This window comes from Pogona vitticeps, chromosome 6 (genome assembly GCF_051106095.1).
Source record: "Pogona vitticeps strain Pit_001003342236 chromosome 6, PviZW2.1, whole genome shotgun sequence".
In the NCBI taxonomy this organism is placed as follows: domain Eukaryota; kingdom Metazoa; phylum Chordata; class Lepidosauria; order Squamata; family Agamidae; genus Pogona; species Pogona vitticeps.
Window position 1 is genome coordinate 47,942,754 of NC_135788.1, and position 24,646 is coordinate 47,967,399.

The window sequence follows — 24,646 nt, forward strand, 5'->3', positions numbered from 1 at the left end:
TGACTTCTTACCACAAAGTCCTTACATTTCAACATTTTCTCTTCTGCTTCTTTAAGATGTACCAGTGATGTGGGACACCAAGCAGGGAGCCAACTGGACAGCCATCCTGACCTAGAGTAAATGGAATGAAAGAGCTGTAACATAAAAATAAAACAAAACAGGACACATTATACTAACTATAGATACGTTATAAATCAGAGATTAAGATTCTTGGCAAAACAGAAACTCATTTGTCTTGCATTTGATGAACATCACCAGTTAACTCAGCAGTATATAAGTAGCGTATATACTATTCTGTGAAATACAAGTGATGTTCAAAAAGTAGTGCTGCTCAAAAAAATCTGCCATGTTTCCCCGAAAATAAGACAGGATTTTATATTAATTTTTGCTCAAAAAAAACATAAAACCCCGCAATAGGGCTTATTTTCAGGGGATGTTTTATTTTATAGTCATGTCATCTTCCGGTTGCTGCACAATGCTGCACAATGGTGGAGGGCAGGGTTTCACTTAACTGGGGCTTATTTTGGGGGTAGGTCTTATATTACGAGCATCCTGAAAAATCATATTAGAGCTTATTTTCAGGTTAGGTCTTATTTTCAGGGAAACAGGGTAAATTGTAAAATTGTACTTCACAGCGTGAAAATTAGTAATGCTCAATGTAGCCTTTGTGAGAAACTTAAAAAGCACCTCTTGTCAAGAAATTTCTATGGTCTGATATATCTGCATTAATTATTCTTACCTACACTGAAATCAGATTCAAAGTAAAGCCAGACAAGACAAAGGTACTTCTGGTCAAATGGATGGCAAATAAGGGAACAAGAATTCCTGGAGGGAGTTATACTTCTGAAAACTCAAGTTCACAGCTTGGGTGTTCTCCTGGATTCATCCTCAACTTTGATGCATTTTGGTAGTGGCCAGAAATATATTTGCACAGTTAAACCCAGTCCACCAGTTTCAACTGATTGTGAAGACTTCTGATTTGGCTATGGTGAGACATGCCAGCTAAATCCTGATTGGATTACCGTAATATATTCGAGATGAGGTTGCCTTTGAAAAGTGTTTGGAAACTTTATATGTTCCAGAACAACACAGCCAGACCGCTCAAAAATAGCTAGTTAGAGGAAATATATAACTCCTTTACTACAACAGTTTCACAGGCTGACTGTTTCCAGTCACAATTTGCTGATTATGACTATATAATTTGCATCCAGGCTATCTGAAAATCCCATACAAGCCTGTCTGGGATTTGAGATCTGCTGGAGAGGCCCTTTCTCACAGTCACACCACCCTCAGATATACAGTTAGTGGGAACTCAAGAAGGCCTTCTCTATGTCAAGAGACATTAGGATTGACCTATCACTCCTGTCCTTTTATTGGCAGGTAAATACCTTTTTAATTAGACAGGCCTTCAATACAAACAGCCTTCCAACCAAAGAGTTTTAGCTAATATTCTGGTCTTCTCTCTTCTTAAAAACAATTTTTAATTATTTTTTAAATTAAGACATTTTAAAATGTTCTTATTTTAATTGTATTCTAATAATATAATGAAAATTCCCTTTTAATAATTTTAATGTTTTGCATTTTAACTGTATTGGGTTTTTTTAACCATATGGGAAGCTGCCTTGTGCCCCAGGTCTGGGAGGGCTTAGAAACAAAACAAAACAATTGTAATTTTTTTGCACGTGTCTATGTGGGAAGGGGATCATACATGCACACATACTTTCTCTTAAATATTATGGATTAAGCCCAATTGTTACTCCCAACAAGAACAGACTCCCTAAATCAATGGGGTGTACATAACTTTTTTTTTTTTTACTTTTGCTTCAATTGGTTTGCTGTACCTTGGACAAATATTTGGATTAACCTCAAATATATTTTATTAATTCCAGAGAAGCAGAGTGACTTAAATCATGATTTAAATAGATTTTTTCATTTTTTTTAAAAAATATTGATTTTTATCCACCCTGCCAGAGATTTCCCTTACAACAAATAGATAAATTGTAGAAGCCACAAACCCCAGCGGTTCTTTCCCTCCCAGCACTGATATACTTAGTACAGTGGTGCCTCGCTTAACAAGTGCCCCGTTTAATGATGAAACCGCTTAGCAACGAAGAATTTGCGATCGAAAAAGCGATCGCATTGCGATGTTTTAAATAGGAAAAAATCACTTTGTGACGATTGGTAAGCTGTTTCGCTTACTGATTATCGCATAGCGATCTTTTTCCTACAGCTGATCGGCGGTTCCAAAATGGCCGCTGGAAAAAAAACCATGGCCGCCCGCTGTGTTTTGGGACGGATTCCTCACATACCGGGCAGCGAAAATGGCCGCCGTATGGAGGATTTTCGCTTAAAGGTGAGTTTTTTGCCCATAGGAACGCATTGAAGGGGTTTCAATGCATTCCTATGGGCTTTTAAAATTGCTTAGCGATGTTTTCGGTTAGCAGCGATATTTGCTGCACTGTACTTTAACATAAGGGGAAGAGGACTGAAAAGGAATAGTTAATTCTGGATAGTAGGAGGGTACCGTATTTTTCACTCCATAAGACGCACCTCTCCATAAGAAGCACCAAATTTTTAGGAGAAGAAAACAGGAAAAAAAATCTATTTTCTTCTCCTAAAAATTGGTGAGCCTTATGGAGAGGTCCGTCTTATGGAACACACCCTAGGATCCTTTGGAGGCTCAACCAGCCCCCCCCCCCAGAGGCCAGAGGGGGCAAAATTGCCACCTTCTGGGAGTCTTCTGAAGCTTCCCAAGCCTCAAAAAAGTCTCAGAGGTGGCGATTTCACCCCCTCTGACCCCCCGGGGGAGGGGGAGTCTCTAAAGTAGACATGGTCTAGAGGGGCGGGGTAAAAAAAATTAAATAAATAAATAAAGGGTCCTAGGGTGTGTTCCACAATCCTTTAGAGACTCACCCTCCCCCCCGGGGGTCGGAGGGGGCGAAATTGCCACCTCTGAGACTTTTTTGAGGCTTGGGAAGCTTCAGAAGAGTCCCAGAAGGTGGCGATTTCGCCCCCTCTGACCGCTGTGGGGGCAGGGTGAGTCTCTAAAGGGTCTTAGGGTGTGTTCCAGGACCCTTTAGAGACTCACCCTGCCCCCCCGGGATCAGAGGGGGCGAAATCACTACCCTCTGGGACTCTTCTGAAGCTTCCCAAGCCTCAAAAGAGTCCCAGAAGGTGGCGATTTCACCTGCGCTGGCCCCATGGCGGGGTGGGGGGAGCATCGCAAGGGTCCGAGCGAGCCTTCCCGGACCCTTATGACGCTCCCCCCACCTGGAAGCTGGCGATTTTGCCCGTGCTGGGCCTGTGGGGGGGTGGGGGGAGCGGCACAAGGGTCCTGGAAGGCTCACTCAGACCCTTGCGACGCTCCCCCCCACCAGGCCAGCGGGGGCGAAATCGCCGCCTTCGCTCCATAAGATGCACAGACGTCCCCCCCCACATTTTGGGGGGGGGGAAGTGCGTCTTATGGAGCAAAAAATATGGTAACTGTTCTGTGAGTAGCTGTAACAAGAGCACTCTCCGTTTTTCCTCACATATCAATAACCTGTGGTGTTAGCTGAGACAATGTTTTTCAAATAGAAATCTTATGATAGGACAGATTTAACAGGTCATATCAGAGGAGAAACAACCAACAGAAAAATTAATAATTCTGCAATTCTGAAGTTATAAAACTTTCATACACATTTGTGTACCCTTTCTTGTATGTGATGCACATAAAGTTTATTATATACCTGTATCTTTTTATGAACATATATAAAAGTATACTGTTTTGAAAATCTACTAATTAGCCTTGGGGTAAGGGAAACCAATTACACAAATATTATATTCATAACTAGCAGTTTTATTAGTTTTATAAACATCCCTTTATTCCATCACAAGTCTCAGAAGACCATACATAATGTTCCTAGATGTTCTTGCCCCAAGGCTGATGAGAACACATCTGTTTAATACAGCAAGGCAGCCGCATCGCTGGCCTATCAGACCATGCCCTGGGATTTAGACCAGCTTTTGCCCCAAATGGCTCCACTTTAATGCAACCTTCCATGAAAAACTTCAGTTATTTCTCAATCCGTTTCCCCGGCATCTTCATTTCATCCAGGGATGGGCAAAGAATGGCCCTTCAGATGGGGCAACTCCCCACTGTTCTTCAGCATTGGCTCTATTGACACAGCTGTAATTAAAAATCTATCCACCCCCATTTAAAAAAACCATATAGGATATGGATGTAATCTCAGAGCAAAATCAGTTTAACATGGCTTAATGTGAGGTAGGATGAATAGATCTGGAAAGCAAAGATCTAAGGGTATGCATGGAAATCACTTTCACATATACACAAACATACAGAAGATACACACAATCCATTATCTTCCAACTTCAGCTCAATTGCAGCACATTTTATTCCAAGGAAACAAAATCCCAAGAAGCTGCTTTTGTGGGATACATGAAGAGCTATCCTAGCAAAAAGGTCAGAAACGTAGTATAGGCACAAAACAACCCATTTAGTTTTTTGCTTCAGCAAAAATGCACCAGAAGCAAAAAACATCAAGGCCTATGGATATGTGGGAGCCTGTGTGATGTAGTGAATAGAGTAACAAACTAAAACCTGAGACCTTTGAACTAGGTTCAAATCCCTGCTCAGCCATGAAAACTCACAGAGGATTGGCACAGGTAAAACCACTCGTAAAATCTCAAATACCTTGAAAACCCTACTAGGTTGCCGTAAATCAGATGTTATTTGGCAGCGCATGACATAACAAAGTGGGCTGTACCGTAAGTTAGTTTACAGAGAAGTATATTGCCAGGGCTTCAAAATTTTTAGAAAGTCTCACCGGTCAGTCAAAAATTTCACCAGTCAGCATGACCAGACTATAGCCTTACAATTTATTGGGATTGGAAATCACTAATTTATCCCCTCAGACTTGGGTTGCTTTATTACCTGCGTGCCTTTGGGGTCATGAAGTTTGTATTTTGAATGCCTTTCTTTTGGATGTCGTCAGCAAAAATAAAACTGAAAGCAAAAGCGCCTGGCCTCTTAAGAAGCCAAGGTTCCCTCCCACCCCAGGATGTGTCCTTGTTCGGTTGAAATTGGGAGCATGGAATCTCCATATTCTCCAGCATGGGACTGCTCTACATTATCCTGCAGAGTTATATCTCTATGTGCCACTCAAACTCTCTTCTTGCAAGAAGAGGGCAGTTTACCTTTTGCAATGGGAGGGGGGAGGGGAGGACTGCAGGATTAGAGAGAGAGAGAGAGAGAGAGAGAGACAGTCAGAGGGGAAGAAGGCAGGTAGGGAGGGAGCTGTGACTCCTCCAGCAGCATTTTTCACTCGTCACAGACAAGTGGACGAGTGCATTTTTCAAGCCCTGTATATGGCTCCATATTCAAGTCACTTCCAACCTTAACTTCCTTGCCTACTGTGCTTACATACACTTTGGAGTAAGATACTCCTGTGCCCATGTACTCCTTTACAGAGGAGGCTACCTGCTGTTTGGATGTCTGAAGTTAAGCAGACTTGTCACAGCAACAGAACTCAGGTGCCATTTCTTTATCTGTCCTGCTCCATCCACCTGCTAATCATCACCATGGGAATCCACATCTGTATTAAAGTAAGGAAGCTGGCCGGATTTCTCAGTAGTTTAGGCATCTGGCTGCAGAACCAGAGGCTGGAAGCCCAATTCCCCACTGTATCTCCTATTTTTTTTTAAATGTATTAACAATCCTTAAGAATAGGAAAACAAAATAACCTATATACATTATATAATCAAATACAATTATTTTAGTTTTATGCACATAAATAATCTTACTTCTATCACTATTTCAATTCTTTTCCGTATTCCATTACATAAAGTTTGTGGCCCTACGAATAGAGCCAGTCTGAGTGGCTTTGAGCAAGCTGCACTGTCCCAGGGTGCCCCCAATAGAAGTGAACGTTAAACCACTTCTGAGTATTCTTTGGAAAACCCTGAATAGGGTTGCCATAAATCAAAACTGACTTGACAGCACATGATTATTATTGTCATTAAAGTAAGGAAACTGACAATTACCTAGCACAGGTGTTAACAACAAACCACATTCTTAATAGCTGGGACACAAGTTGAAGTGAAGCTCCCTCATCTTATGCCTCCTCTGCCTTCCCTCCCCTCCCCCTGAGCCATATCATGCCAGGGTTTTATGAAGGAAAAGATATTGGTTTAAAGTAATGGTAGTTCCAGTGAGACTACAGGTGTGGGGGCTCTTCATGGCAGAGACCAAGATGCAATGCTTATTCTGAAAACGCTAGAGCTGATCTGGAGCTATCTTGAAAAATGAAAGTTAGGGCTCCACTTTGATAGTGTACAAACAAAAGGAACACACACCCCAAGCCATATGTACCATCTAAAAAACACACAAGAAAAAACAAAACTCTACTCAAGAAAATGGATGAAACACAAAGCAGTGATAACATTTTTCCGAATAATATGAAGTTTTCTGTGAATATTTGACACTCTACATTTTGGAGTGCCTGCCTGCTCAGTGACCACATCACAACTTAACCTCTGTCAATTTTAACAGACCTGATAAAATATTTAGAGTACTAAACTAAGTAGGATATAATAAACGTAGTCACCTTAGAGATCTCTTGTGAAACAAGAAGCATATAAAAATTTAAAATACAAGAAACAGAGCATGTTTACAGTCTGTTAAACATATCACTCCCTAACCCCCTTCCCCAACCTCGCCACACAGAACATTCATAACGTATCTATATTAAAATACTTAAGCTTTGTTGCAATACAGCCAAATGCATTAGTGACAGAGGCAGAAATTTCTAAGAAGTGCCTGAATAGTAGCAGTACAATGAAGTGAATGTGCTGGAACAGAGAAAACAAAGTCCATTCCTCAGAGTCATAAACTTCTCTTCCGGCCCTTCAAATATGAACACACACATTGCTTGGTTTTTGAAAATAACGAACAGGATGTTGCACCACTAATTTTTCCCACTCACCCATGAAACACATAATTCAAACAGTAATTAATAAACACAACAGTCCATCATTAATACGATAAAATTATTTCCATAGTGTATACATTGTCTGAAGAAGTGGATTGTATCCCACAGACACTCATGTGGAATTAAATCTGTTAGATTTAAAGGTGCCATTGCATCTTTGTTATATAGTATGCTGAAATAGAATAGCATGGCTACAGTATGAAAAATAATATCATATAATTATCAGGCTGATTTATGCCAAGTCAGAGTCTTGGTCTTTATACAATCCTGTTTTATATGAACGAATCGGAGGAAAAAAGAGGTTAATCTGATTTAAACTGTAACATTTCCATTTGCATTTTTAAACAATAACAATTCATATTCCTAGATTTCCATATCAAATGACAAGATAATTCCAGGCTCAAATGACAGTCTTCTGCCAGAAAGGAAGTGATGGAGTCTGACATATTTTGCTTGCCAGGCATTATTATGAATGGAGTGATTTTTAGAGATAGTATGTTAGGCCACAATTCCAGTTGTCGTTGGTGTGTGCAGAAAAATAAAGGGTTCAGTGTTAAAATTTGTACCAATCTATAATGCTGCATTATAAAGGTAGAACATTTTGAACTCTAGCGCTGTAGCAGTATTTTACAGCCTGGCATGTAGAATATTAACACTATAATGCAAAATCTTCTCAATAAATTGTTGTTTTAAATGATTCTTCCATTCATTTCACACTCTGGTTTATAAAAAAAGAGATTTAAAATGCAATCTCTCATCTAGAAGCACACAAGAGACATAAAAGACATAAAATATGGGTGAATCAGTTAATAAGAGAAAGCTATCAACCGAAGATTCAATGTTATGAATTGGTACATATGAAAAGTTTTGGATAAGGTGTAATGAGTCCTACACCATTACAGTATCACAACCTATGGTTTTGGCCAAGCCAATTTAGTGGGAAGAGCAATTATCAGGTTGTGTCATAATATCATGCAATGCTGCTGAGCAAGAACAACCTGAGGCAGAATTTGACAGGTGACAATTTGGTGTCATGCTGCAAATATTCTCAGCACAAACACTCATGCTTCATATTTCACAGTAAGTCCTTACTAGAGATGGGGGTATTTGCATTTATATATGAATATCCCTGGGCAGCTGGACTTAACAAGGGGCCGGCCCCTGTGGCCGGCTTGTCTACTCATGTGTCTGCCGGCGGCGGCAGCCTTGCTCATCCTTCCAATCAGTTCTGGAGCTACGTCCTCTTCCTGTTTGCCTGGCCACTCCAAGCAGTGGGAGGGAAGACGAGTCTCCCTGCATGGCTGCTGAGTGGCCAGGCGAGCAGGAAGAGAGAGGAGTTCCGGGAGTGACTGGAAGGATGAGTGAGGCTGCCACCGCCAGTGGATGTGTGAGGGGCCGGCCCCTCATTAAATCCAGCTGCGTGGGGATATTCGTATATGAATACCTCCATCTCTAGTCCTTACCATGCAACTCCAGGTAACTTCACAAAACCATCTAGGGAAGATATGCACAGTAAACTACTATTTATTAAAGCATGAGTTCCCATCCTAGGGTTCAGGACTCCCAAGTGTTTTCTGGGAGACTGCCATAGTTATTTTTAGTTGCAAGTATTTTTATATTTATTATACTAAATATGGTATACACAGTGCTGTTTTATTTTAATCCTCATTGCCCAGATAGATAATTTTAATCTGAATCATAGTGGCAGGCAACATCAAGTTCTAAATCACTTTTGTACCTCTTAGGGTAGATTTCTCCTTTTATGCACGTGCATCACTCCTACCCCCTCCAAAGGAGCTGCTCTTGCTCATTTCTCTCTGCTTTTTCACATCCACCTTTGGAGGACTGACATCAGCTCTTTGGACTGGAGTGTTGACCCAGCTCAAAGAGGCCTAAATGAGGTGAGTGCATGGTGATCATCAGGAATGCTGACACCCAAGATGGCAGCAGGACTGAAAATTTGTTGCTGCCATGGCAGTGGTACCTTTCACTCCACCTGAGTTTCTGGCTCTTCAGGGTGCAGAGATGGCAGCACAGTTAAGGGAGAGGGGACTTGGGCAGGGAGATGCTTCCAGGCCCCACCTGAGTCTTGGAGGAGGGAGACAAGAAGGGCAAAAAGGAGAGGGAAGAGAATCATGGAGGAGGTGGGGCATGGGGCGAGGTTTGTGGAGGAGGTGTTCATTTGGACTTGAGGGGAAGGGGCTCTTCACTGAGGGGGCTTTTTGGGGGGGAAGGAGAAAGGAAGAGTCATTTCTACACACACACCCCAAATTCAATTAAGGTTCTTGACATATTTATTAGGGCAATACCGGCGTATAAGACAACCCCAAAATTTCCACTCAAAATCTAGCGTTCGTTATATACTCACCGTATAAGACTACCCCCTCCCTCTGCCTTTTACCCTGCCGGAGGGGCCAAAAAGGGAGGAGAAGGAAAGCAAGTTCCTGGGGCGGGCTACCAGCTAGCCCGAGGCAAAGGCCAGCGCCTGCTCGCTCGCCCGGCCTCCGGAAGTCTCCTCGGGAGCCCGGCACGGCAGCAGTGCTGGCGTCGAGCAGGCCGGCGCTGGCTTGTCGCAGGTGCCGTTTGCTTGCCAGCTTCTCTCCGCCCGGGCAACATAGTGGTAGGTCATGGGGAAGAAGGAGCCGGCGCTGCTGCTGCTTTCCGCGAGGGCAACTGTGCGAGGAAGTGACTGAGCCGGTGGGGACCGAGTTCCGCCCACTTCCCGGGCTGGGCTGGCCTCTCCATGCTGCTTCCTGCTGGGCCATGCAGTGCCTGAGAGCCGGAGCCACCCGCTGCCTCTTCGGGAGAAGAGGCACCGCCTCCTCTTCTTCTTCTTCTCCTCTTCTTCCTCGTTCACCTCTCCACTTTCCTCCTTGCACTACATGCTGCTTGCTCTGGGTGCACCCGGCATATAAGACGACCCCCCGACTTGGAGACATGTTTTTCAGGGCAAAAAAGTCATCTTATACACCAGCAAATATGGCATTTTAGTGTGTTTTCTTTACCCTATTAAAATACCTTTTATGCAAATATGGCAGGGAGTTTAAGGTTATTTGGCTATTATAAAAGGGGGTGGCAACTCGAAGAAGGTTGAGAAATATTTTATTCAAGCAATTCCTTTACATTACAACTTGATAACAGATCTAAATCATATTCCCCAGTGAAAGTGAAACATATGACCAGAATTCAAAGGTGTAGTTGCACCAATAGATGCTCTTTGGTCAGCAAGATGATAAAGCAGGATGATTCCTCACCCCACCCTACCCCACGTCAGTTCACTGCATTTCTGAGCAGTGTGAAGAGCTGTGAGGAAGAACAGAGTAGAGAAAAGTTCACTTCAGTTGAGTGCCAGCATAAACCTGTTTTCAGACATATATTTCCAAGGTATCATCCTTACTAATAAGGCGTAAAGCTACAAGCAAAACTGTAATAGTTATTGAGGCACTGATGACATACATTAATAGCTCCAGGCTGCCATTTGGCTTTGGTAAAACAATGTGGTAATAGGTTGACAGAGCAGTGTAATAGATAGACTGATAGACTATTTATTTATTGTTATAAGAAAGCAGTGGGTTGCAATTCCACATACTAGAGAGGAATACCTAGGGAGAAGGGAAGGAGCTACTGCACAATTCTTCTAGGAAGTGTACTGTACATCAGCTGTTTCAAAAGGCCCTTGACAGATTATTGCAGTAAGTTGCTACATTAGGTCAGAGGTAGAAACAACTCTTCCCTTGTATATCTATTGCTTTCTGAACTTTGTATTGAGAGAAGATGGCATTTACTAGTCAAATTAAAAACAGATTTCTGCCACTTGCAGCCTCATAAGCACACAAGCAGAGAATTACACTGGCCCTTGACTTGAGAAACACTAACACATGAGACTGTAAATAAAATAGATTGACCATCGCTTTTCTCTACTTTAAATAAGTAAGTTCTCAGCCTCTACTCAGTATTAGGAGCAGTGTTAGCAAAGTGAATATCCAGACATATAGGAGGTTTTCACAATAGTGACACTTGGAATTCAACTGGTAAATTAATGGAAATAAAATAGCACTGGAAAAAAAATACATAGCAGGCTCCTTACACCAAAGACTATCTAGCTCAGTATGGTCTAGAAAAGTAGTTCTCAACCTTGGGTGCCCAGATGTTCTTGGATTAAAACTCCCAGAAGCCTTCACCACTAGTTGTACTGGCCAGGATCTCTGGAATATGAACATCTGGGGACCCAACCAGTTGTCTAGAGTGACTATAAACAGCTTTCCTGGGGTTTGAGGCTAGAGTCTTTCCCAGCCTTACCTGGAGATGTCAAGAACTAGATCTGTGGATTCTGCATCCAAGCCATGTATCGTACCAGGAAACTCCTGCTCATCTGCTTGACACCATGTTTTATCCACAAAACATGTACTTTTTTTCATGCTATATACTCCTTTCCCATAAACCTCACAGTTGTCCAAAGTGTAATCAGAGCCATGGATGTTTATCTACATTCTTTCTTAAGAATTTTGAGATGGTACTACAACAAAGTGCGTAACAAAGTCCTGTGGGCAATCAAAGCTGTTCTGGAAAGCAAAATATGTCATACCAGAAGGCTCCTATTTAAACAACTAAACTGAAGCCTAGTTATAAAAACTGTTATGTATTTACGTAAAAAGATCCACACAGTGATAGATTCCACACTCTGTATGAAAGGTGTCATGTACAATGTTGCAATTTTAAACCTCGAACTAGAGTGCTGACAAGAAAATAAATCAGTTTCCTACTTTTTCCTCCAGAAGCAAGTAATTACAGTGGTGCCTTGCAAGACGTTTTTAATTCGTTCCATGGAAATCACTGTCTTGTGAAAACATCATCTTGTGAAACCCAGTTCCCCATTGGAATGCATTGAAATCCATTTAATGTATTCCAATTGGGAAAAAAATCACTGTCTTGCAAAAATTGTCCCTAGAAAACATCATCTTGCAAAACACAGTTCCCCATAACATATTGAGAAAAAGCAATCCCCTCACCTGCACTGCCTTTGGAAATTCAATGGGTCTCAGATAGCCTTCTCCCTCTTTCTCTCTCCAGCAATAAAGAAAGAAGGCAAAAGGAGTCAAACCCCCTTCTGTCCCCTGACCCCCCAAGTCATGGTGACCCCCTGGCTGCACCTCCCACTCAGTACAGGGCTGCACAGCTGCAGTCCTGCCAGAGGCCAAGAGAGCTCCTCAGTGGTTTGGGGTGCCCTGCGGGACCCCCATCAGGGGCTAGGTGTTCCTCCCACAATCCTCTAGTGTACAGGTATTAGCATAAGGTATTAGCATATGCTAATACCTATGCACTAGAGGATTGTGGGAGGAACACTTAGCCCCTGCTGGGGGTCCCCCAGGGCACCCCAAAACACTGAGGAGCTCTCTTGGCCTCTGGCAGGACTGGGGCTGTGCCGTCCTGTACTGAGTGGGAGGTGCAGCCAGGGAGTCACCATAACTTGGAGGGTCAGGGGACAGAAGGGGGTAGGAGATGCAAGGGCCATTCCAACTCATACCTTATAGGAAAAATGCCATGTTGTCAAAATGATTTTCCCAGGGAGAGGCTTATCCATTGCATTTTGGGTGTGTTGTTGACCCCTGTGTTTTCCCCAAATGTGGGGAACTCAACTACGTAATTTGTGTTAATGAGGGCATTATGTTTGTGATTTCTCTGTTTTTTTTAACAATCTCTTTACCTTTTGGTTTCTGGCTGTTTTCACCTTCCTCTACCATTTAAATTTGCAGACATAGTCCCATTGGTAATTCTTTGCAAGATGGTTCCCCCCCCTCCATTGAAACACATTAATTATATAGGACCTACTTTCTTTATCCCAAAAAAGTGGGGGAGAAAGTGTATGCTGCTGGCTTTCCAGGAAAAATGTGTTCCAATTGGGGGGGAAGACCATCTTGTGAAACAGGTTTAAAAAAAAAAAAACTATCTTGCAAGGCAAGGACCCAAACATCATCCAGCGAAAATTGCCCATAGGAACAATGGTTTTGTGAAGCACAACATCGCTCAAAAAAGTCATAGTCGTTTTGCGAGGCAATCATCTAGCGAGGCACCACTGTACAGTGGAACCTCGACTTACGAACATCCCTACCTACAAGCATTTCGACTTATGAACTGCTCCGCTCACAAAATTTTGCTTTGACTTGCGAACGGAGCTTCGACTTCTGAATTGAAAAAATAAGTGTTCTGTTTAAAAGGTGTTCTCCTGCCCTTTTTTAAGCTAAAAGATGCTTGGTTTTGTTTAAAAGGTGCTTGGGTTAAAAGGTGTTCTGCTTAGAAGGTGTTCCCCCTCCCTCCATTCCTGCCCTTTTTTTTGACCTAAGTTCATCTTAGGTCAAAAGAAGAAAAAAGAAAAAAATTATGCCCCTAGTGGTAGAGTGCGGATTAACTGGCTTTGCATTAGTTCCTATGAGAACTAATGCCTCTACTTACGAACGGCGCCTCTAGATAAGAACGATAAACAGCCAGAACAGATTAAATGGTTTTCAGTACATTCCTATGGAAAATTTTGCTTCAACTTACGAATGTTTCAACGTATGAACACTGTTCCAATACTGTATATAACTATGTGAACTCTCACACAAATGTTCATAGAACAAAGTGATTGCTATTTTTCCATTTACAGTTCTAAATTTGTTTCACAATATCAAGGATGGAAAGTTGCAAAACTATAATGGATCAACTATATTTACTTCACCTATGCCTTATTGGCCCACTACATCAAGTCCATGGTCTCATGTGTAGTGATAAAACATACTCAGAACCAATTACAATGCAGAAGGCATACAACTTGTATAACAACACTAGATCTCAAATTGGTTACTGGGTTATGCAAATATCCCAAAGATCCACTTGAAAATTTTATGCATCAGTAGCATCTGCATCTCTTTGAACAAAGGAATAGCACATAGTGGCTCGAATCCTCTTATAAATTTATGCCATTGTAACTCCATTGATGTAAATTTCAACAGCAAATTGTCACAAGTTAAGAAGTCAATATAGGCATTCGTTGTCCTGTGACTGACATGCAACAGCAAATGCTTATGCCAACTTGTGGAAATTTGGCACTGAAATATACACTGACAAATTTATGCCAGCAGGCATAAAAATAAGATTTTGGCCAGCAACAGACAATACATATAGCTTATACAAATTCCACAGAAAGTTTCAGCAGAGATTTCAACTGTAGTAGTACTTCAACATAGCTTTAAGAAGGAAAGAAATTCATCTTTAACAATGTGAGTAATGAGATTGTCTTAATCATCTCAAAGACAGGGTACAGCTCTGCATATTTCTATCTAAGTTTATGGTGCACGGAACTGTGAAGCTCAGTTTCTCAGCACTGAATTCGTGGCGCAGTGGTTAAACCGCTGTACTGCAGCCAAAACTGTGCTCACGACCTGGGGTTCAAATCCCAGGTAGCCGGCTCAAGGTTGACTCAGCCTTCTATCCTTCCGAGGTTGGTAAAATGAGTACCTAGCTTGCTGGGGAGGCAATATGTAGTCTGCATAATTAACTTATAAACCGCCCAGAGAGTGCTTGAAGCACTATGGGGTGGTATATAAGCAGCACGCTTTGCTTTGCTTTTTGCTTTGAACTCAACCATCTGAATTGGGCCCTACAGGCAAATGGCTACTCCAAAAATGAAATCACAAGAGCCATCAAACCAAGAAAATAACACCAAACTGAAGAAGAAAAACAGCCACCCACAAATAAAGTATTTCTGCCATACATCAAAGGGGTCACGGACCGCATGGGGAAACTTTTGGAAAAACACAACCCACAAACAATATTCAAGCCCACCACAAAAATACAACAAATGTTATGGTCAGCGAAGGACAGAGGGACCCCCTCATCACTGCAGGAGTATACCGGATACCTTGCAGTTGTGGCCAGGTATATAATGAAACCACAAAACAAAGCATCCACACCAGAAACAAAGAACATGAGAGACAATGCAGACTAAAACAACCAGAAAAATCTGCAGTAGCTGAACATGCCCTAAAACAAACTGGACATGAAATTCTATTTCAAAATACTGGACAACACCAGCAATCATTACGTCAGACTGCACAGGGAAGCCAGCAGAACTTCAACAAAAAAGAGGAAAGTTTGAAACTCAACAAAACTTGACTCCCAGCTCTCAAAAATACAGTGTGCAAAAGGTCAACGAACTCTACCCAGCCACAAGGACCGGGGATCACTACACACAAAAGACCAGCTAATGATACCCATCAACCACAGTGACAGATAATCTCTCCTTCTTATCACAACAATACACTCACAACAATACACAATAATCACCCATCTACAGAAAAAGACAAAAGCCCATCTCACAGCCATAAATACTGCACTCCCAAGCTAACTACACCAGAGCACAGAGTGCTGTCCTCTGATGATGCCGGCCACAGAGAATGGCGAAATGTTAGGAAGAACAACCTTCAGAACATGGCCAAAGAGCCCGAAAAACCCACAACAACCATTAGATCCCGGCCGTGAAAGCCTTCGCGAATACATACAGTATTTTATTGTCATTACACAATGCATTCCATAGCACTAGATGACTTTACTACATCACATAATATTTCCCAGGAGTCTTTCATAAGAGATACTAAGAACATTCTTTTGGATTTAGCACAGATTTTGCTGAACTTTTAGAAAACAGGGAATTTAACTGAGAGTTTGCAAATTCCTTTTTACATTCAGATATCTAAGTCAAATAAATCAAAGGATGTGATGTTGTAAAGAGGCAACTAGAACTGTCTCTATCATTTGGTTTTGGAAGCATGGCTGCTTACACAATAAAAAGGGGAAGGGTGTCAGCTATTTTAAGTCCTAAGCGAACATGTGAATTAGTACAAGATGTCTATCAGTTTATAATATGCAAGAGTCTAATGATTATGGGTTTAAACAGCATTTTTCAGGGCAAATAACAAAGAAATGAGGGAAGAAATTTTCAGGAGGAAACAGAGCCCTTATACAGATGGAGAGATTTCTTTTGGATCAGGGCTCTATTAATTGTTTTGTCTCCAAGGGAGAAACAGCTAGCATGTTTATTTAAATACAAGCATCACAGGTTATTTGTCCCTAAGTACCTCTTGTCAAAAAACTAAGGAAAGGAATGTGAAGGGTTTAAAGTCCTCATGACTTTATAACTATATACACAATCTGACACCTTTAGATCTCAGGTCTACCCCACTTGTTGAACATAATGAAAATACTGATGTTTTTTGCTGCAGCTACATGTTAATATTTCATTACCAAATTATTATTATTATTATTGAAACCTGGATCCATGGAGGCGGGGTTTCAAGGATCAACCTGTGGAACTTAACCCACACACAGGCTAACTAAACATGTGTAGCTGCCAAAACTTAACTGACCACGTGAATATGACTAAGAAGCATAGTGACACAAACTGACACTATGCAAATACATCACATGACCACAAATGCCTGCATTAATACAGGTACTTGACAGATTTCATTTCCCAGAAGAAGACCAAGTGGAATGATCACTTAACAGGGCAGAGTTCAAACCAAGGCTTTTAAAGTAAAAAGCTTGAACAGCATGGCAGCTAAGCACTATGAGCCAGAAGATCAGGAGATCCCCAACTCAAACTGAGATTTAGCCATGCATTCATTAGAAAGGCACCATCTCTGTGACTGAGCCCTTTTTTTTGGTACCAAGTGGATAATAAGACTTGCTGGTCTTGTACAATTAGTGATAATTGTGGAGATATTGTACATGGAATAGTATTAACAGTGCAAATGCTATACAAATGCTCAGTATTATTTTGTGTTTGTGGAGTTAAGTATACAGAGGTTTGGCTGTTACAAAACAGGACACATTTTGTCACAAAACAGGTCACACGTTTTAGAGATGAAGCATGCTTAAAGGCCACCTCGAGTCCCCTTATCAGGAGAAAGGAAGCCTATAAATAGGACAAACAAAATAAAGAAATAAAAAATAAAAATGCTAAAAGAAAATAATAATCTCAAGAAATGAAGGACATACAATCAGGACAGCATGTGTTTTGTATATAACATAAAGAGATTCTAAAAAAATGGTTAAGCAGAAAGGGCATGACTGTACATTGACAGATGCCAGTGAACAAAACTAAATGAAGAGGAATATAATATAAAATACATATTATGAGCAGCATTTGAAGTGCAATATACAAATAAATATGACAAATAATGCTGTTTGGCAAGTCTAGATAACGAAGGTACATATAGAACAAACTGGAAGTGTTTAGAGGAAGCATAATACTGGCACAGACTATTATACATCTTATAGGACCACTAACAAACAAGCCATGGAAAGATAGAACTCGCTACCTGCTCCAAAATCTCTACAATTTAATATTACAATCTGAAGCTTACTTGAGAATGCTTATTTTATACTTTTCTGATTGTTTATGTATTTATCTTAGTTGTCAACTATCATATTTTAAGATTGCTTTAATTTCTATTTATATGTATAGCCTGACTGGCTATGAAGCAGTAAAATAATACTAAGTATTCACGGAGTGACCCTGAATATTGACCAAAAAACCCCCAACAACATAGAGATGAGAACCAGAGTTCAAGCATACATTGAATTCAGAAGGTCATTGATTCAGTCCCTGGCAACTTTAGCTAAGAATCAGGCAGTATATAAGATAAAGCCATTTCCCTGACTCTGCTCTGATTGGCAGAACAGCTCTATCAAAAACAAAATGAAAGGTATAAATGGAGAAATACTGTATGTGAAATGAAGAGCACTCCATGTAAGCAAGAAAGTGTTTCTAGAACATACATTGTTGAGGAAGCTTACATGCTATTTATGTTTTCGAGAAGAGATACATAATAAAAGAGGATGGGACATACAGAAAGAGGTACAGTGTGGACTGATAAAGAAGAAATTATAACAACTAAGTGCAAGCAGTATTAAAATAGCAAAATATGCCAGAGAACAGAGATGTACATATCAAAGCACACACTGACAAGAGGACAGTGAAATGGAGTTATTTCACAGAATCACAGAATTTTAGAGCTATAAGAGACCCCAAGGGTGATTACGTACCACCCCCTCCCAATGCAGGAAATCCACAGCTAAAATATCCTCAAAAATCTCCAGTGAAGGAAAATAATACCACCCTCCATCGCTGTCATGAGAATCTCAACTGTGCATTGGAACAGGAAGCACATTAAAGCACTGTTTTGATTACTGTGAAACCAACACTTTAAAAGGACCTAGGGAGATTTGTACGAGAGGAAAGCAGGGCAGCAAAGTATTACTATGTAGTAACAGCTACTTTTGTGCACCACGGAGCCAAATGAATGATGTTTGGGAATATCTACAGAAGCCTATGTTGGGGTAGCATAAAATGCCTGTTCAATCAAATGTGTGGCGATTACAGCAAACAGAAAATGAGGCAGGCTTTATGAGAGTTTAATCCGAGCCACAGCTCACCAGGGTTTTGCCTCCAAACTTATTTCAAAGAAGACAAAGCCCCTTGGCACTGCTGAAAAGAGTAAATTAAACACCAAGGGTCAGTTACATTTGGAACTATGATACAAGGTTTCCTGTAAGAACATATGGCTATACATCCCAACAGAACCTTTTGTAGAAGAAGCGTGTGACCATAAGAAATATACACACACAGAAATGAAGCTTTCGCAAAGAAAAGCTGAAACATATTTGAACTCAAGATGTTAGGAAGTTCATTCAGGAAGGCAGTTCTACTGAGGAAGAAGGAACATATGTGAGCACAAGGATTAACATATGGAAAAGCTATCAGAGCACAGATGAGAGTGGTAATGAGCAAATAATAGTTGGGACAGTTTGGGGCAAGGCAGGTAGGACTATCAGAACAACTGGATTGCAATCACAATTGTGTGTACCTGAATAAATAAAAATAGACATCCCACATATAAAGGGGGAAGGGATTTAACACACACATTATTTTTATGTGTTAGCAAGTCAGAACCAACTTACAGCAACCCTAAAAGGGGTTTCAAGGTAAATTAGATATTTAAGGAGTGGTTTTACTAGTTCCACCATCTCACGGTATTTCCATGGCCGAACAAGGATTCAAACTGTGATCTCCTGAGTCCTGGTCCGTCACTGTATCCACTACACTACATTCTATCGTATGTCATATATATGAAAGACAAAATCCTCTCTCCATGACTGTTTTTGTCTTGAAACTACCTTTCTCCAGCTATTGGGGGGCTTGGAGATTAGAAATAAACCCTGGAGTCTGTAGGGAGAAAAAAACAGCTAGAAGTAACAACTGTTTTCTGGGGGGAAATAGAAAGAAGAGTGGAGTAGTTCTCTTCCAATTTCTAAAATACTGTACTGTACTTTAAATCACACATCCCATATAAAGCAATATGAAAATTAAGGGCAATCCAAACAAGGTTGCTCCTGTCTGCCTGTAGTTTAGACCCCGCACACTGTCAAAACAGAGAGAGTTACATTATTGTTGCTATTGTTGCTGTCATTTATTGATGGTGATTATGACAATACAATAATTACTGTCATGTTGTTTTGAGTTCCTCCGTTTTAAACTCAGAACGTAAAGCATGAATGCATGAACAGCCCACAGGTAAAGTACCTACCTGTCAGGGAAACGAGAGAGGCTGCAGTTGAGTGGACCAACAACCAAGCTAGTGCCCGAGGCAGACCCTACCAGAGACCGCAGAGCAGCCTTGTGGAGCAGAGCGGGGGGGGGGGGGACGACGGCAGAGAAGACGGGGGGGGAAAGGGGGGCAACTGCCCGGGCATTGCAGGGGGCAGCCCAGGAGCCTGCGTCTTGGACCGCTGGACGGCACACAGGCCCGTCTTTAGAAAGAAGAGGGCCGCTGCTTGACCAGCCGGACAGAGCCCACTTCCACGCCGGGCAGTTTGGGCACCGGAACAGCGCCCGAGCTGAGAGGGTGGAGGGGGGGGTCCTTTCAAAGCTAATACCTTTGCCTGGCTGGCTCGGCCGGGCCCGTTTCGCCTTCCCTCCACTTACCCCTCGTTGGCCCTCTCCGAGGTCTCGTCCTCGGCCATGGCAGCGCGTCGTCGTCGTCCAAGAGCCGGTCCTGGGAGGGCAGCCGGGAGAGCCGCGAGAGACAGAGCGACCACGGCAGCGCTGCCACCGCCAGCCATCACGGGACCCGCCCCGGCAGGCAGGCAGTCAGTCAGTCGCGAGAGCACGTCACTCTCACCCACCCCCTCAGCCCCGCCTCTACCACGGAGCAGGCGCGGCTAGAGCGGCCGCTCTGCGCGGAGGACGCGAAAGAACGCTCCGTGGCCGGCCAGAGGTCTTCAAGGGGCGGTCCCGGGGGAAGCGGCTCAAGGCGAGAGGGGCTGCCTAATACTCCCCTTTTCTCCAGGCTTCCTTCACCTTTTCCTTGAGGTTAAGGTTATTCCCTTCTCCGCTATTAGTGTGGAAAGTTGTTGCTTTGCTGATCCTAGAGAATAGCTGTCCTAATGTAAGTATCTTTACATCACGATCCTGCAAAAATATTGTTCAGTCAAGAAGAAAAGAAAGAAAAAGAGATTACCCACGGAGTCTTCAATTCCTCCTATGATATATGTCATATAACGCCAGCTTTACGTTGACCCAGGATCGCCGATTGCGACAAGCCGAACTGCTTTTACTGGCACACATGGTATTTTCCTTAGCTCTGTAGTGTCCAGAGAGAAATGATCCATGTCAACAGAGAAGGTGGCAGCAATGAGAGAAATGCATGAAGAACGTCTAGCTCTCCAGGTGATGTTGAACTAGAGCGCCTATCAGCTCTCATTGACTATGCTGGCTAGAGCTAATAGAGGACCAACGTGGCCACCTCCACTGTTTAAAAGGATGTTGTGTAGGTGACTGTGGGGGCGACTACCTGGGCAATTTACTCAGAAATTTGCAACGGATTAGGCATGGACGAATCTGAATTAAAACATGGTGACTATGACCTAAAGCTGAAGCAGACTGGAATAATTTCTTTTTAATAGAGAATTGCCTTTTTTTGTGTTCAGCTGGAAAGGGTGGTTTATTGGTTTACCATTGCTTTTGCTCACTTTCTGCCCAGTGTGACTGCCTGATCCAAAGGCAAAGCATCTGTTGTCTGCAGATGTTTTGCTTTTTTAAAAAAGGTTTTCAAGGCAGTGCTGGAACAGCATATTCCTAGGTCCCTTCAGGAAAACTAAATGTGGAAAAAGGTGGAAATTACCTATTAGCAGCTTGTCAAAGCCAGCTTCTGCTTTTAGGGAGCTACTGAAAATACTACTCTCTGTATCTGCCCCTGCTGACTCATGGTAATTGTTTGTTTTCTGGATGGGTCAATTACAGTGATTTCGTTTGAGGATACCCAATTTGGGGGGAAAAAAACCACAGATCATAACGAATCCAAGCCTATTTTCTCCACAGAGCAGTCAAACCTTGTAGCATGTATTGCAACCCTTAGCTGTTCTACTTAAATGTGACTTTTTACAAAACCAAGTCTCATATTTTAACTGGGGCATAGATCCAAACTGCTTTATGCTTGTAACACTTCTTTTTTTTTTTAAGTGACCCATCCTGTCAGGTAACGTTGTTAATCATTTCCTAAAGAGCAGAACTATTTCCCTTAGTAATATTTCCAGGCTGTGTAAGTCACATTGAATCAGCAGTTCAAAGGAATGCTAATAATTACCTAACACTTACAGCTGACATTGGGAACACTTCTCTTCCCCCCCCCCATCCTAAATAGATTTCCTTGTTTTAAAATATTATTTTTAGTAGCAGTGGTGATTAGAGATTCAGCTGCTGGAATAGACTCAAATATATTTATGATAATATTATTTAGGAAGGCAAGTGGTGATGTTGAAAGAGAGCAGATGAAAGAAAGAAAGAAAGAAAGAAAGAAAGAAAGAAAGAAAGAAAGAAAGAAAGAAAGAAAGAAAGGGTAGCGTGATTTTCATTCTTAATTGTAGTAGCAAATGATCACTGTATTAAGAATTTATTTATTTGTTTGATTTTTATACCACCCATCTGGCTACCAAGGCCACTCTGGGCGGTTTACACATACAATAATACAAAGCAATAAAACAGAAATAAATAACAACTTAAAACAAAACATAAAAGTAATGAAAATAAAATACATTAAAATACTGTAATGTATGGCAAACAGTTGAATGTATAGTATTAAAAGCACCACTGTATCAAGATATTAGAGTCTGGGAAGGCTGTTTAATTTTTTAAAATAAATGTCTAAATGTATTCACGAAGGCTTTCACGGCCGGGATCTAAAGGTTGTTGTGGGTCTTTTGGGCTCTTAGGCCATGTTCTGAAGGTTGTTCTTCCTAACATTTCTCCAGTTTCTGTGGCCGGCATCTTCAGAGGACAGCACTCTGTGCTCTAAATTGTTTTAATAATCTTTTAAAAGTTCCCAGTGAAGGGGCCAGGCAAATTTCAGGTGGGAGACTGTTCTAAAGTTGTGGAGTGATCACCAAGAAGGTCCGGTTTCTGGCCATCATTTTCAAGGCTTTTCTCAGGGTCAGGACTCTCAACTGCCTGGCCTGAGAAGATCTTAGAGGATGGGCAGATCTATTTGAAAGAAGGAGTTCTGCCAGATATTGAGGTCCTAAACTGTTTAGGGCCTTTCAGGTTAACATTGTCACCTGGAAGCTGGCACGGAAGTGGGCAGGTAACCAGTGCAGGGTGGCCAGGGTGGGGAAAATATGTTGGTTTCTACTTACCCCACTCAACAATCTGGCCGCTGAGTTCTGGACCCATTGGAGTCCCCGTAACAGCCCCAACGGCAGCCCCACGTGGAGAACATTGCAATAGTCTAATCTCAAGACTACCAGTGCATGAACCAGCATGGTGAGGGACCCGGTGTCAAGGTAGGGACACAATCTGACTTATATGGAAGTAGGTGGAATGGACCACAGACACTATCTGAGATTCCATTGTGCTGGGTCCAAGAGTACGCCCAAGCTGCACACCTCATCCTTTGCGGAAGGAGTGCCCCCCTCAAAAGAGAGGAAAGCACCCAGACTGCAAACATTAGAGGGCCCCACCCGCAGAATTTCCATCTTGTCAGGTTCAGCCTCGGTCTATTATCCCTCATCCATCCAGCACAGTTTCCAGTTAGTGCTCAAGGGACAGGACGGCATCCACTGCACAAGGATGGAAGGAGAGATTGAGGTGGGTGTCATTTGCATATTGGTGACATGAAGCTCCAAAGAACCACCCCAGCATAAGGTTAGGGTGTAGTGACATCTGTTTCTGTTACAAGACCACTGCTCCAAAGTGAATGCCAAGAAGAAGAATATAAATATTATTGTTCATTAAGATGATTAATAACAATAATTTATAGCGTGATGCAACTACAGTGCACAAGACCGTTGCGCGTCCTTGGAAACAGGCCCAGAGTTCGTGTAACATTCTGCTTGACATTTTGGCTCACAGGAGACATAAAGCCTGGCTTGAATGGAGACATTTTATAAACAAAGAAGGCCCAGAAGAACCAACAGGGTTGATCATGTTCCTGCATGCCTTTTCACCACAATCCTGCATTTTAAGACTACCTGTGAGATAGACTAAAGGGTCGGGTAAAAATGATATACTGGAGGAGACTCTTGGGAGTCCATTGGACTGCAAAGAGAACAACCGTATCCATTTTGAAAGAAATCAATCCTGAGTGCTCACTGGAAGGACAGATCCTGAAGCTGAGGCTCCAATACTTTGGTCATTTCATGAGAAGAGAAATCTCCCTGGGAAAGACCCTGATGTTGGGAAAGTGTGAAGGCAAGAGAAAAAGGGGACGACAGAGAATGAGATGGTTGGACAGTGTCACTGAAGCTACCAACATGAATTTGACCCAACTCCGGGAGGCAGTGGAAGACAGGAGGGCCTGGCGTGCTCTGGTCCATGGGGTCACGAAGAGTCGGGCACAACTAAACGACAACAAAATTATCTACCTTGTAGTTAAGAGTAGGCCCATTTAAACCAATGGTGCTTACAAAGGAGTTGACTCACCAAATCTCCATTGATTCAAAGGGCCTACTCTAGTGCAATTTACTATGCTAAGTAACAGGCTTTGGGGCAGTATGTGCTAAGGCTCATTTTCCTTGTTTAACCTTTTTACTAGACATTGGAATCTGTGAATACAATCCACTTAAGCACTCTCACTGTCGCTGTCTCACACACAGACAACCTGTCTTTATAATTCTTTCCCCCCCCCCACAACAATTGCTTTGAAATCTGTAACAGAGCATTCTAGGAGGTTGAAATGTTCTGAAACTGACTTGTATGTGTTGCAATTTCTGAAGTCAGATTTGTATTATTTGTTTCTCTATATAGGTATTAATCTGTTTTCTCTGTGTAGAATGTAGACGGGAACTGCAGACCAAAGGAAGGCATAGATCATATCACGAAATATACATTTAAGCCAGCCCCTGGTGTAATAACCTTGTGGAGGTCTGTTCTGGTGTTCCCAGGGTAGATGTGGGGACACAGTTGGTATCTGAGTTTGTTGCTTCAAGTTATATACTACTGCTAAAGCACTCTGTCAGAAGGTTGTTCTTCCTAACATTATGCAAACTTATGCAAACAACACTTTGCCCCCCGGTGAGCTAAATACTCATTTTACTGATTTCAGGAAGATTGAAGACTGAGTAAA

General features: G+C 42.0%; 1 protein-coding gene and 1 non-coding gene across 4 annotated transcripts in view; one reads left to right on the top strand and one right to left on the bottom strand.

Moving 5' to 3' along the window:
• Nucleotides 1–20,203, bottom strand: part of ABHD5 (abhydrolase domain containing 5, lysophosphatidic acid acyltransferase) — a 46,158-nt gene extending 25,955 nt beyond the window's left edge. Inside the window, exons 1-2 of one of the 3 annotated variants that reach the window (XM_020799487.3) lie at nucleotides 20,014–20,203; nucleotides 26–111 (exon numbers count right to left, since the gene is read on the bottom strand). In XM_020799487.3, the coding sequence (XP_020655146.3) occupies nucleotides 26–111; nucleotides 20,014–20,150 (223 nt within the window). In that variant the 5' untranslated portion in view covers nucleotides 20,151–20,203. Of the gene's footprint in view, nucleotides 1–25; nucleotides 135–19,615; nucleotides 19,670–20,013 lie in introns of those variants that run through there. The other 2 variants (XM_073003458.2, XM_078377329.1) reach the window with 2 other exon arrangements.
• LOC140701537 (U1 spliceosomal RNA) lies at nucleotides 12,506–12,672 on the top strand. Its single transcript, XR_012080437.2, has one exon. It is a non-coding gene; the product is annotated as a U1 spliceosomal RNA (small nuclear RNA).
• Nucleotides 20,204–24,646: the final 4,443 nt, after the last annotated feature.